A 12,847-nucleotide genomic window follows, 5' to 3' on the forward strand; every position below is an offset into this window, starting at 1 on the left:
TATAAAATGGTGAAGCAAATACATACTCCAGAAGTTTATTGTGAGAACACCAGAGTTTTGTTATAATGACTGACACAGAATAGTCGCTCAGTAAATATTATTTACTTTCCACCTTTTATGTTAGAAAACATGTCTATAAAAAGTACAAAGTAAAATAGGATCAATTTATCATTGTTCAGTATGGTCTATAAAATGAATTTAGATATAACTGGTAAATACAGTAATGTGAAACTAGTAATGATCTCATTAAGCACTCAATAACAGCATATATTATAAATGTGAAAAATACTGTTGCTATGTTTAATAAGAGCCAGGCATCTATGTTATTATTAAACTGGAAATTCTTGCAATTTTCTATTCCTCTTTGTATTTATTATTTTATTGCAAAATGTTTGTATTAAAAATACTGGGAAAGCCTCAATAAATAAGTGTGACTTAGGTATCAAAATAGTACTTTAAGACTCCTTTTAATAGTGATGGACGATACAGATATTTTTCTAGATCTTAGGTTAGTAACAAAATCCACATATTAAAGTGTAGAGTAAAACTTCCTTTCCCTTACAAAAGTATTTGAAGTCATTCTCCCGAGAAACGCCTATTTTTTACATCATTCGTAAGGAGGGACGAAGCTGATAGAGCAACTGTCCTTGCCAACCCAACGCAGATCTCCCATATGCAGAGATTGGTCACTAAGGTGCTCAGAAGCAGTCTAGTGTTTCTCAGATCTCCATAGGATATGTTATTAAATCTTCCCCTCCTGCTGGGTCTGACTTCTGGGGAGAAAAAGCATATGGTGTAAAAATTACTACAATTGAAAATGAATGCTAATGATCACTCAGAAGGCTCATCTTCACTCTATGGCTTTAACCACCTAGTTGGTTATAAATGTGACATGCTTTGATTTGATTTAATGATCTTTGAATTTATAGTTCAGAATTTATTGTATGAAATATATCTGGAAAATTGGATATCCACACATATGAAGTGACAAATACATTTATTTTTTGGTGTTATCCCATTAACAGATTGTAAAATTAAGGCAAGAAGACCAAAGTCTGTCCAAGGAAAAGTTTACAAAAGCTCTCATTCCTCTTAAATTAGCAGCATCTAAAAACAGATACAACAGAAACATATACACACAGAGGACATATCAGTGAGACAGGGTAACACTTCAGAGTGAGAATTGAAAGCTAAATGATGTTACATGAACTAAAATGCTGCATATCAGTTTCTATATAGATAATATTTTAATCGTTGTATGGACTGGCAGAAAAAAAGTGTTTTGAATGTGCAGAAATTATTCTATGATCTATGTAAAAACAATCAATAGCATTTTATGTGTTATAATACATTTGCAAGTTGAATTTCACACATGCTATATTACACTGGGCATATTCTGTAATACTCAAAGTCCAGAATGGTTAAAAAGAATTCTGAGGAAATAAGAGAAATTTAGTTAAGGATGGAATTTTACTCCACATGAACAGCTTTCTAAGAATGTATATAATGCTAATTATACTGGCTCAGTACTGTAAGGAATAGTATTGTACTACATAGTATGACAGCAATAGTGCTGTGTTACTTCAGATGGCATAAATCACTTGGCTAATTCGGCTAACAACATAAACAGTAAGTATACAAATTTTATTTAACAAGGCCAATTAGAAAAATTCTCAGAAGCTGGTATATTTATTACAATGTCACTGTAGAGTTAATACAATATAGATTTCATAATACACACTATTATTTTCAAATGTATCCATAACAAACTCCATAATGAAAAATAATTGAAAATATGGGTTTTGTAGCAAAACTCTTTGTCAAAAACTACAGTTCACAGCAGAAGTTAATATCACTGGGAGTTAAATGATTAATACAAAAACAAATACATATTACAAATATTCTTTTGCTCTTCGCTTACCATGATGCAAACTGCTAAGATTTAACCTTTAAGGGTTAAAGAGTTTAATCAATGTCAATGTCTGATCTTCTGAAGGCGATAAAGAACAGTCTGTCTAGTGATACTCAACAGAACATCACTTTGTCAAGCCACAAAGCGCCCAAAAGCTTGTCAAGTAAGTTCCCAGAAACCTCTTTGCGGTTAGAACTCAGCTCCTTCCTGCCTGACCTATTATTTGATATTTGACCACTTGGTTGCAAGACACTTGCTCTTTCTAGCTGAAATGTCACTGGGGCATCTTGTCAGCTCCCCGACATCTCGGCCTGACATACAATTTTACTTTTGTGTGCTACAAGGCAGAAAATGCAGGGCAATGGCCTTGTTTTAAATTCTGTCAGCATCAAAGATGGGCGTCACTCTTGGGTCCTACCAACAGCAAAAACAAAAAAGGAGTCTATTTTGAAGGTCAAAACAGCCATTACCTTGAAGTTTTTCAGCTTATACTAAATATATTACCTGCTACACTGGTGTGGGAACTGTCCTTAAAAAGTGCCTAAACACACCACAGAAGTCTTCCCAGCACAATTGCTCTCCTTTCTTACCAAATGCAGACTTGATAAAAGGATGAGTTTTCAATGCCTGCGGGGACCAGATTCAGCAGTTAACTTAACTTGTTCAAATGGGCAAGTGGTATCATGTAGCTTTACAAGGAGCAACCTGACCTTCTCACATTGACCAGGAGTGACATTATTGTGCGGGAGGAAAAGCAGTCACATCATTTCTGTTTTGCACAACCTGCTTAAAGTTTGCAACTAAATGCTTGTCTTCAGTTGAGCTGACAAGAGAGAAGAGGGGGTTCAGTGAACCATGGCAGGGCTGCCATGAAATGACAGGAATCATTGGCATACATTTCAAATAGCTCTCTCAATCCTATTAAAGTATTGCAGCCCTGCTTTAAAATGGACAAGTATGAAACAACTTTGATAGATAGAGACTAAAATGGCTTATTGATTTTTTTTAAGTCTGAAGGAAATTACCCAAAATGTGTCATTCCTTAACATTTAAAATTATGTTACATAAAAATGAGCAACAGTGATAATAAATAAAACTAGGAGGGGAAAAAAAGTTGGTTATTTCATTATTCAAGGAGACATAGATACCTGCACACATCAAGATATCACACAATTTTAAAAAACCCACTGCTACTTGCATTGAAACAAAATTTAACTGATAAGAAAATCCCCCCTTCAAAACAATTTTAATTGTACTGTTAACATCTTCCTGCTTTTAAAAAATTTCATAAAGTCATAACCCAATCTGAGTTGGTCTTTTGGCATTAGCAGACATAGTTGCCGGAGAGGAGTGAGATGCTGTCAGGGGCGCAGAATTTACGAATGTCTCCTTTAAGAAAGTGTACGTTGTATCAAGTTCAGCTTTCAATGGCAAAAAATCCCCAACACCTATTGTGTCAGCCGGAAGAGCAGTCCTTGAAGAAACTGAGAGATTTGAATGGTCTCGTGATCCTGTCTGTGATATGAGAAGAGAAAAAAAAAAGTATAAATATAAACTGAAAACTCTTCGAGTCTAAAACCATAAACAAAGAAGTAGACTAATGTAGTATGAAATGCCATTTGCATAACCCAGCAATTTTCAGCCTTTTCCATCCCATGGCACACATAAACTAATTACTAAAATTCTGTGGCACATCAAAAAATATATACTTTGTCCCAATCCTACAAAGAAAAAAAACACAGTTATTGTGTTGGCTGGTATCATTTTTTTATTTGACCATCTAAGGGAAAAGAGGTCAGTGCCTCTAACTGAACAGTCAGGTATTGCATGTTTTAAAAATTCTTGTGGCAGACTGGTCGAAAATCACTGATACAATCCATATAACAATACACAAATATTAAGTTATTTTCCCATTGTGATTGCATCTTTCATTTATTCTGTGTAAAAAAACACTAAAACTTTGTATAGAACTTTTTGAAGTTATTGAATCAGAGTGAATACAATCAGGCACTTTTACCTCTGCCTCCATCCACTGGCAATTACAGGAACGATGTTAATAGTGTTTATTTCCTTATGCTGTATAAAATATAAGCTATATAATATGGAAAATTACACTGCTTAGAAAATAAACTATGGATATTTACATTTTTCAAATCCATCAGCCTGACCTATTTAACTGACATAGAAAGAAAAACAAGTCAATCCTAGTGACTTCTAGAAAATAGCACAATGAGGCATAAAATGATGGTGAGATGAACTTTTTGGCCTTTACTTTTAGTAATAATGCCACCATCTGTTTTAATAAATACTGTTCTAAGCATTTGGAAATCGTGTATCAAAATATGGGATTGCAACATGAAAACAATTTGTCTCAAATTTTAAAATATCATTGGTATGCAAAACTATTGGAAATCAAACTTAAGAAATCCATATACTCATGAAGTACTTGAAAAGAGAATTAATATTTTGATAAAGCTATATATTTAAACCTTAAGTAACATCAGTACTCAGTAGTTAACATTAACATAAACTAAGTCTTACCTGTTAAGCAGATAGGTATCATTTTACACCATTTAAAGACAGTGGGAAAATAGTGATCAATTTGTATGCCAGAATTTTCCAGATTCCCAGCAAATAAATGTTGTCTATAAGTCTAGTCTAAAAACCCATTATATATTGCACAATTTTTAAAATAAACATCTTTTTTTGGTAGATCCTCTTACAGTTTTGACAACAAAATAGTGTGAACTCTATGTATCTGCTTTATTATGTCATGTTATACAAAACCATTTCTACATGTGAAAACAAGAAGGAAGCTATCACTGGCCTTAGAAACATATTAGAAATTCAACTATGGTATGTGTTACCATTTTTGTGGATTTTTTAAAAAAACTACAACTGGAGAAAAATCAATGGCTGCATCTAACACCGAGTTCAGCAATGTTCTTTGATCTCTATTCTTTTGATTTCTTGATACTCCACTGCAAGCCCACAGCTGACAGAAATCATCTCTCTTTATGCTGGAAGTTTAAAAACACCCAAAATGGCTACTTGGATGGCTCTATGAAGGTGAGGGTTTAGCGTATCCCCATGAAAGGACAAAGCTCCCGAGATCACGTGTTAAACCTCATTAGCAGCACTGATGAGTTTTCATTTGCACAACGTTTTAATACAGCACTGAGCATATCAGTTCAGAACCGAACAGAGACATCTCATCACAGGAGCAGCTGAATGGGTAGTTTTTTGCGGCACCTTTGCTGCTGTACTGCCACAAGAACCACCTTTGCTGATTGTCTTGTTTTAGTTGTGTGTCTGAATAGGCAGCATCATGACCTGACGTTGCTGCAGTGAAGACGGCCATGCCACCTACCTTATGCTGCCCAACCTGGGGCTAAGGGGATGCTGACTGAGCAGGAGACGGTGGGCCTGATTTTCTGCTTAGTAAAACTTAGTTATAGCAATAGTATTCTTTCTTATGATAAAAGAGTGCTGTTAGGCAAAACTTCAAAAGTTTGTTGTTACATCTTTATACTTCCAATATGGGTCTAAGAAAACGATATATGAAAAGAGGAGCTGCCGAACCAGACGAAGGAAGGTCAGGTACTCTCCGAGGGTGTTTTTCTTCTTGATGCCTCAGACTAGAGGAAGATAACTGAGCCACACTGACCCGTCACTCCTGTTTTGCAGCGTTAAAGATATAATTTACTCAAATCTACATTCTGTTCCTGAAGTTTCCTTTTTTGTTCTTGTGACTCCATCAACCTAACACATTACACATTAGGAAGAAGGTCCTTTGGGAAGGTCTCTAACCGCCCCTTTCTCCTTAATATTCTGTGGATCTCGGCACTCCACCACGGGGCCCTCTTTTGTCTCTTCTTATCTCACTTTTTAATGTCTCTTTTCCACCATGTTGTCTGAAATATTTTAAGCTAACATTTTTTTACTAAAGAACTTTGAGTATTTCTCTAGTATTTCAAGTCAGAGACTCACTTTTTGCATACTATCTTCTGCCCTTATGTCCTAAACATAAAAAATAACCTAAAAAAGATATTTTTTTAAAGATTTGCAACCCCAAAAGGTATGCCCTCCAGCAAGGAAACAGATTTACTTTTGTGTAAATGAAAACAAATTTGTTTTGTTATAGGGTCATTTGTTATACTCCAATCTAATCTTAAGTCACTTCAGAGATGAAAAACAAGCCAGCAAAAATTCTGGTGAAATTTTTATTTCAGAATGTGATATTAAAAAAACAACAAAACAAATAAATATGAACCATTTTTCTTGTTACAAATAATATCTAGAAATATGTCATAACACTTTTAATATAACAGTATAAAAGAGAGTTAAATTTTTATCAGAGACCGTTAAAAGTTAATATTCACCACCTGATTTTATATTTTAAATCTGTAAAGTCCATGTTCATTTAAGCTACTTTTTAAAACCTCTGAGGTGTTCTGGTAGTCTCTCCTATAAATTTAAATTTAAGCAATTTTTCAAAGAGAAGTTAGTTACCTGAAATAAAAGCAGGGTGTCATGTGAATCTTTATGGAAGCACTTTTATTTACTCAATAAGCTGTAAATGATTCTATTTGAACTGCTATATTCCATCAGCTAAATATATATTCACAATACAAAATGTGTCCACTAAATTTCTGCATTTTACGAATTTTATGAAATATAGTAATTGGACATGTCCAACAGCCATTTTTCAAGTCTTTAATATCTTAGTTTTCTAAGACTGTTTTCCCAGTAAAAAAGTAAATAAAGCATTAGTCTAATAATAAGATAATCACTCAATAAATTATCTATATATCAAAGCAATTTGTAGACCAAGGCTTCTGAAACAATGAAACTAAGCTATTTGTCTCCTGAGTAGCATTTATGACCAAGTTTAGTGCTCTAGAACTTAATACTACAAAAAGTGAGGAGTGGCGTGACTTAGTAAGCTGGAATAGTACTGCATGGAGGTTATGCTAGGCACATAGTAAGGTGAAAAGAGTATTAGGCTGGAGATGAGAAGACTATAATTTTTCCTCCCAGTTCTGTTACAGTCTAACTTGGTCATATTGGGGCAGGTCAATCAGTCTTCTAGGTCTCACCTCTCTTATAAAATGAGGAGCCAGACTGTTTCCAACTCTGAGGTTCTACAGGTCTGTCGTTAATTCCACATGGCATGGCATATGATGTAATGTTAACAACCAACTTTTGAGGATGATTTTAACTCAGAAACCAAAATTTCCCAAATATAACATTTAAGATTTTGACAGGATATAGACAGGTCATCCTCATGGGGAAGAAATACATATTGCACATGGTTCTAAAAATAAAGAAGCCAAATACATAACAAGATTAGCCACAGTTTAGATGATGTAGCTTCATTTAATTAAATTCTGTAGTACATTTTTTAATACTTCATCCTCCACAGTGATGTTTTAAGTTCTGTAAATTATTGACTGGTTTTAAAGTAGAGTGCACAGCTCAACACAAACTGATTAAGGGATCAAAGTACCCACAAGAGGGCCTTACAATGAGGCTCCCTCACCATTTCTACTTTCGCTCCTAATGTGTTCTTACCACTAGTCTCAGTACTCAGTTTCACAGTTTTCTTCTCTTCACAGATACTTCAAGTTAGTTAACCAGATTACACCTGCCTATTTTCCAGTTCTGCCATGCTGGCATCGTAGGTCACTGCAGTTCACACAAATAATCAGAGTTGGCAATGTCACATATATAGTTTTCCCTTGTGCAATGCTCAGTGATATATTTAATATGTGTGTAATTTACATATGAAATTTATATACCTAATATATGAATATATATACATATACACACACATGTGTGTGCATCTGATAAACATATTTTAACATATAAGTAGATAAATTTGCTATAAGGCATTCACATACATGCATGTGTATATAAATATATATTCATATATATACATTTACTATCACATCATGAAGTATTTATTCCTTGTACTTACCAATTCTAAACTTTGGTTACCAATACCAAACCTATAGGAATATTTTATGCATTCTTTTCCCCATGAGTCATTACAGCCAGTTTGGCTCTTCAGCTCACTGGCATCAAGATGTGCAGGCATATGTGAGCCAATGGAACACTGCAAAGGAGTGTCTAGGTAAACAGAAAACCTAAGAGGACTGGTTGCCTACAGATGAAAAAGGAAGGGCAATCATAGAGGTAGAAACAGATTAGAAAAGAGAGGTAGATGATGATGAAAACAAACTTGATTTACATCACAACAATTTGTCCTCAAGAAGACATTCAGAATGGGTTCAAAAGCCAGAGCTCTAAAGTCAACCTGTCTGGTTCAACTTTCAGCCTCAACTTCTTGGTTATGTGATAGATGACCTGGATTAACAGCCTTGATTCTTCATGCTTCCTGATAGGCGCGCCCTTTGCCACGTGACGGTCCAGCTTCTGCAGCATGGTTCACAAGCTCTCTGTCTTTCCGTCCAGCCCCCTCTACCACTTCCTCACTTATAGTCTGCAATCCAGTTACATGGAACTTGTGAGTCTGTAAATATGTAAATATGATGTTCCATAGTTTGCACCTGCCTCCTGTTTGTTTACGGTGTGAGATACCCTCCAGTCCTTAGACTCAGCTCAAGGTATCCCTCTTCATAAGGCCTTTCCAGATCTTTGCCCCACTCTTCAACTACAATTAGCTGCAACATCCAATTGCACTTTTATATTTCTTCATGAGCATTTACTTTTTTATTTTTATTTACTTATATGCACTTACATCTCACCTATAAAACTATGAGTACCTAGTATGATCAATTCTTGACTTTGTATTCCTAGCACTTAGCAGAGTATCTGGGACTAAATAAGATTTCTAATTGATCAATGACTGAACGAACAAACCACTCATGTTATTACTTCATGGTCTTGGTCTTATAATACTATTTGGTTATTTTACATATGTACAGTTTTGTCCCAATTAAAAGTAGTGCAGTATAATGGAAAACATATAGGCTTTGAAGTTGAAGAGAACTTGGGTTCCAGACTTGATTCTGTCATCCATTAAGTATGTGATCTTTAACAAGCTACTTAATTAACCTGCATGAGCCTGCATTCTTATCTGTAAGTAGGAGGACTAACCCTCCATAGGGCTGTTATAAGGACTAAATGGAATAATATACACAAAAAGGCATAGCACACAGCTCCCCTTCTTCACCTCTCTTTATCCTCTTCTCATCTGATAATAAATTCCAGATTTATAATTAGAGCAAACACACATTGAGCATACGTCAGGCACTGTGTCAGGCCTAGCTTTATAAGGCATTATCACAGTTCAAACAACCAGTGAGAACGTACACCTATTACCCTCGTTTTACAGTCGAAGAAACCGGGACTCACAAGAGTAGAATAAATTGCTCTATTTTGCACAGCTTCGTAAGTGGTAGAAATAAATGTGAGTCTTGATTACTCTAATTTTCTTCCCCAGATGCTTGACTACTTCTTTATCATGCCACCCAAAGAAGACACAGCCCCAGCCTATTTCACATCCAGAGGTGTTTCACAAACATAGCAAATGCTCAACAAATCTCTATGAAACTAAAAAAGTAAAAGTATAAGTATATTGCAGTAGAGGCTAAAAATCGACGTTTATGCTTTTGATAACATGTTTGACTACAGTCCAGAATCTGAACGTCCATGGTACTGGAATAAGTAGCTCTTACGGCATTTGCATAAAACAAAAGTTTCGCCCTTTCACCACAGGAGCTTCTGTGTTGGAATATTCAGAGGTAAAATTCAGCACTGAAGCTTTAAACTGCGATCGAACATTTAAACTTTAATTTTAAATTACTTTAAAGATGTCTTGTGCCTGACAAGATAACAATTCCCATTTTCTTCTCTTGGGTGTTTCGATTTCCTGACATGACTGAGGTTGGAAAAAGAGTCAAAGAATTTTCCCAGATGGTTTTTGTTCTTTCTTTTCCTACCTTCCTTTACAACCCTGTACTCCCAGCTGTTCCTGCCTTGGCAGCTTTGATACACTTAATGATACAGAGTGCCAAAAATGCCAGAAAATGCATAGGAGGCAAATTTTCACCTGTGTCTCAAAAATATATATTCCTAAACAACTAAGAGAGATTTTGAAATGTAAATATATCCATATACTCAACTATGTAAAAATATATAAAAACTGAATTAGTGAAAAATATATTTTAATACATGCATCTTTATATACAGGGTGTGGCAAAAGTGGGTTTAGAGTTGTTCATATGGAAAATAATACAATAATTAAAGAATAATACAAGAATGAACTCTGTGCTTTGCATGCTCACAACTGTAAACCTACTTTTGCCTCAACTGTAAAAATGCAATTGAAACACTGAAGAGACAAGCTGATAAAAATAAGTGCAACACAGGATCGCCATAGGATGACTTTCTTAGCTTACAGAAGGCTCATGCTAATCAAGAAAATGAAAAACCTAATTAGAAAACAGGCTAAGGATAGAGTGTTTACTTAGACTGGACTCAGCTATAACAGGAAACTCAAAATGTCAGTGGCCTAAATGAGATAAAAATTTATTTCCCCCTGCCGTGGCCATGTGAAGCTCTCAGGAACTCAGGCTGCCTTGAACTTGGGTTTCACAGCCTAAGTATGTGGCTTCCATCTCATATTCCAGCCATTATGTCTGCATTCTTACCAGAGGAATAAGTAACCAATAAACACATGAAAAAGTGCTAAAGCTCATTCATGGAGCAAAGGAGGAGGCACTCTTTACAGTTAAAGACACATCCTAAATCACCATACTTGTGCTTACATCCCACTGGACAGAATTTAGTCACATGGCTGATCTAGCTTCAGGAGAGTCTGAGAAATGTAGCTTTACTTTAATTTATTTTCTTCTGAGTGGCCCAGGTAATATTCAGTTTCTATTACTCAGAAGGAGAAAACAGATCAGAAAACCACTGGCAGCCTCTGCCTCAGATACAAACTGGCTATTTGGTGGGGAGGGAGGAATATAATACCAATGAACACATGAAAAGGTGCTAAACCTCATTCATACCCAAAGAAGTACAACACAAAACATGTGAATGAAAGATTACTCTGCACCTAAAAGACAGGCAAAAATGTAGATGTCTGAGGACACCCCCGTTGAGAAAAGATAAGGAAACAGACCAGCTCAGGAGGCAGGGTGGAAGCTGGCACGACCTTTCTGGAAGACACACTAAATTGTACCTGCCCTTGGATCCAGCAATTCCACTGCTAGACATTTCTTCTCTGGCTAAGTTCACAACAGGTCACCAGATGAGCATGCAGATGTGTTTACTGAAGCATTTTTTAACAGAAAAGTATTATTTTAATGAAATGAAAGAGTTCATCAACAGAGTGCTATTTAAGTGAAGTATTACACAACCAGAGAAAACAATTTTTTACAGTTGAGGTAAATATGTTAGTACTGATACAGAAATGTTTCTAAGTGAAAAAAGTGTGTGTGCATAGAGAGAAAAGTCATTTATATTGAAAAATAAGCATAAACACACACATATGCACACATACGCCTATTTTTCTTACTGAAGAAGAAATCACAAGAAATTGAATTATCTTTAGGTGGAGGGAATAAACTGGAAGAAAAAGCACTGAAAGTTCAGATTTTTCTTCCCGCAGTTTTTTATCTTTAAAACTATTTGAATGTAACAAAGGCTATGAACTGGCAGTTCACAAAATTAAAAATGCAACTGATTAAAAATAAATGGGAAAAAATTATAACCCCCAATACTAATAATCAAGTATGAGATGTTTATTGCCAATCAAAATTGAATTTAAAAATTATGATATAAATGCTAGTGAAATATTATGAAACAGGCATTCATAAATTGCTAGTGACTGTATAAACTGATAGAACATTTGGTCTATAATTTGGCAACTGTCTTAAATGGTTAATAGGATTTATCTAACAATTCCATTTATGATTAAGTTCTTTACATTAATAATAACATAAAAAATAGAAAATAATCCCATATTCAACAACAAAAGTATGGTTAGGTAACCTATAGCCACTTGGTGGAATGTTTTGTGGCAGTACCGTTTATGGTCATAAACTTTTGAATAACATGGACATATGCTTAGGTATAACCAGGGATCAGCAACCTTCTTCTGTAAAGGGTCAGATAATAAATATTTTCTGCTTTGCAGGCCATACATTCTCTGTTGCAACTACTGAACTCTGCTGTTGTTGCCTCCAGAGCAGTCACAGATAATATGTAAATGAATTAGTATGGCTGTGCTCTAATAAAACTATATTTATGAACACTGAATTTTGAATGTCACATAATTTCTACATCATGAGCTATTATTCCTTTTTCAACCATTTAAAAATATAAAACCCACTCTTAATTCATAGGCTATACAAAACCAGGTGGCAAACAGATATGACCCACAGGCTTTACTTTGCCCACCGCTGAGCTAGACTATGTAAGTGAAAAGGAAATACACAAAATTACAGATGATACTTGTTTTGAGATATTGGAATTGTTTAATGTTTTTCCCTAAACTTCTGTATTTCCCAATTATCTATAATAATATGCCTTACTTTTATAACTAAAAACCCTTTACTTAAAAAAGACTAATTTTATATATACTGAAACCTATATTTTAGTATACTTATGACTGAACTGTGAGGTCAAAATAAAAATGTAATTGGTCTGTTAAAAGTCTCACAAGGTAGGTCTTTAACCAAGTATTCTGCAAGTTTTAAAAAAATTTTCATTTAGCTAACAACACGCTCTTATTTCAACATTTTCAGTTACCAAACTCATGCCTACAATCTGACATTAAGTAAATACACACACAAATAATTTTATGGAGTAACTTGAACCTCTGCTGTGTACAAATGTAACTCCTCACATAGAGTGGCTGCTTCTAATCTGTGTGACCTCGTTTTACTCCAAACAGCACTT

General features: G+C 34.9%; 1 protein-coding gene across 1 annotated transcript in view; it reads right to left on the reverse strand.

Moving 5' to 3' along the window:
- Nucleotides 1-2,996: 2,996 nt before the first annotated feature.
- The window catches only part of CCDC171 (coiled-coil domain containing 171), a 298,734-nt gene continuing 288,883 nt past the window's right edge, over nt 2,997-12,847 (reverse strand). The window contains exon 26 of the mRNA XM_090274081.1: nt 2,997-3,427. Coding sequence (XP_090130207.1) covers nt 3,206-3,427 — 222 coding nt within the window. The 3' untranslated portion in view covers nt 2,997-3,205. The remainder of the gene's footprint in view (nt 3,428-12,847) is intronic.

This window comes from Furipterus horrens, unplaced genomic scaffold (assembly GCF_987537825.1).
Source record: "Furipterus horrens unplaced genomic scaffold, mFurHor1.1.pri manual_scaffold_4, whole genome shotgun sequence".
Taxonomy (NCBI): domain Eukaryota; kingdom Metazoa; phylum Chordata; class Mammalia; order Chiroptera; family Furipteridae; genus Furipterus; species Furipterus horrens.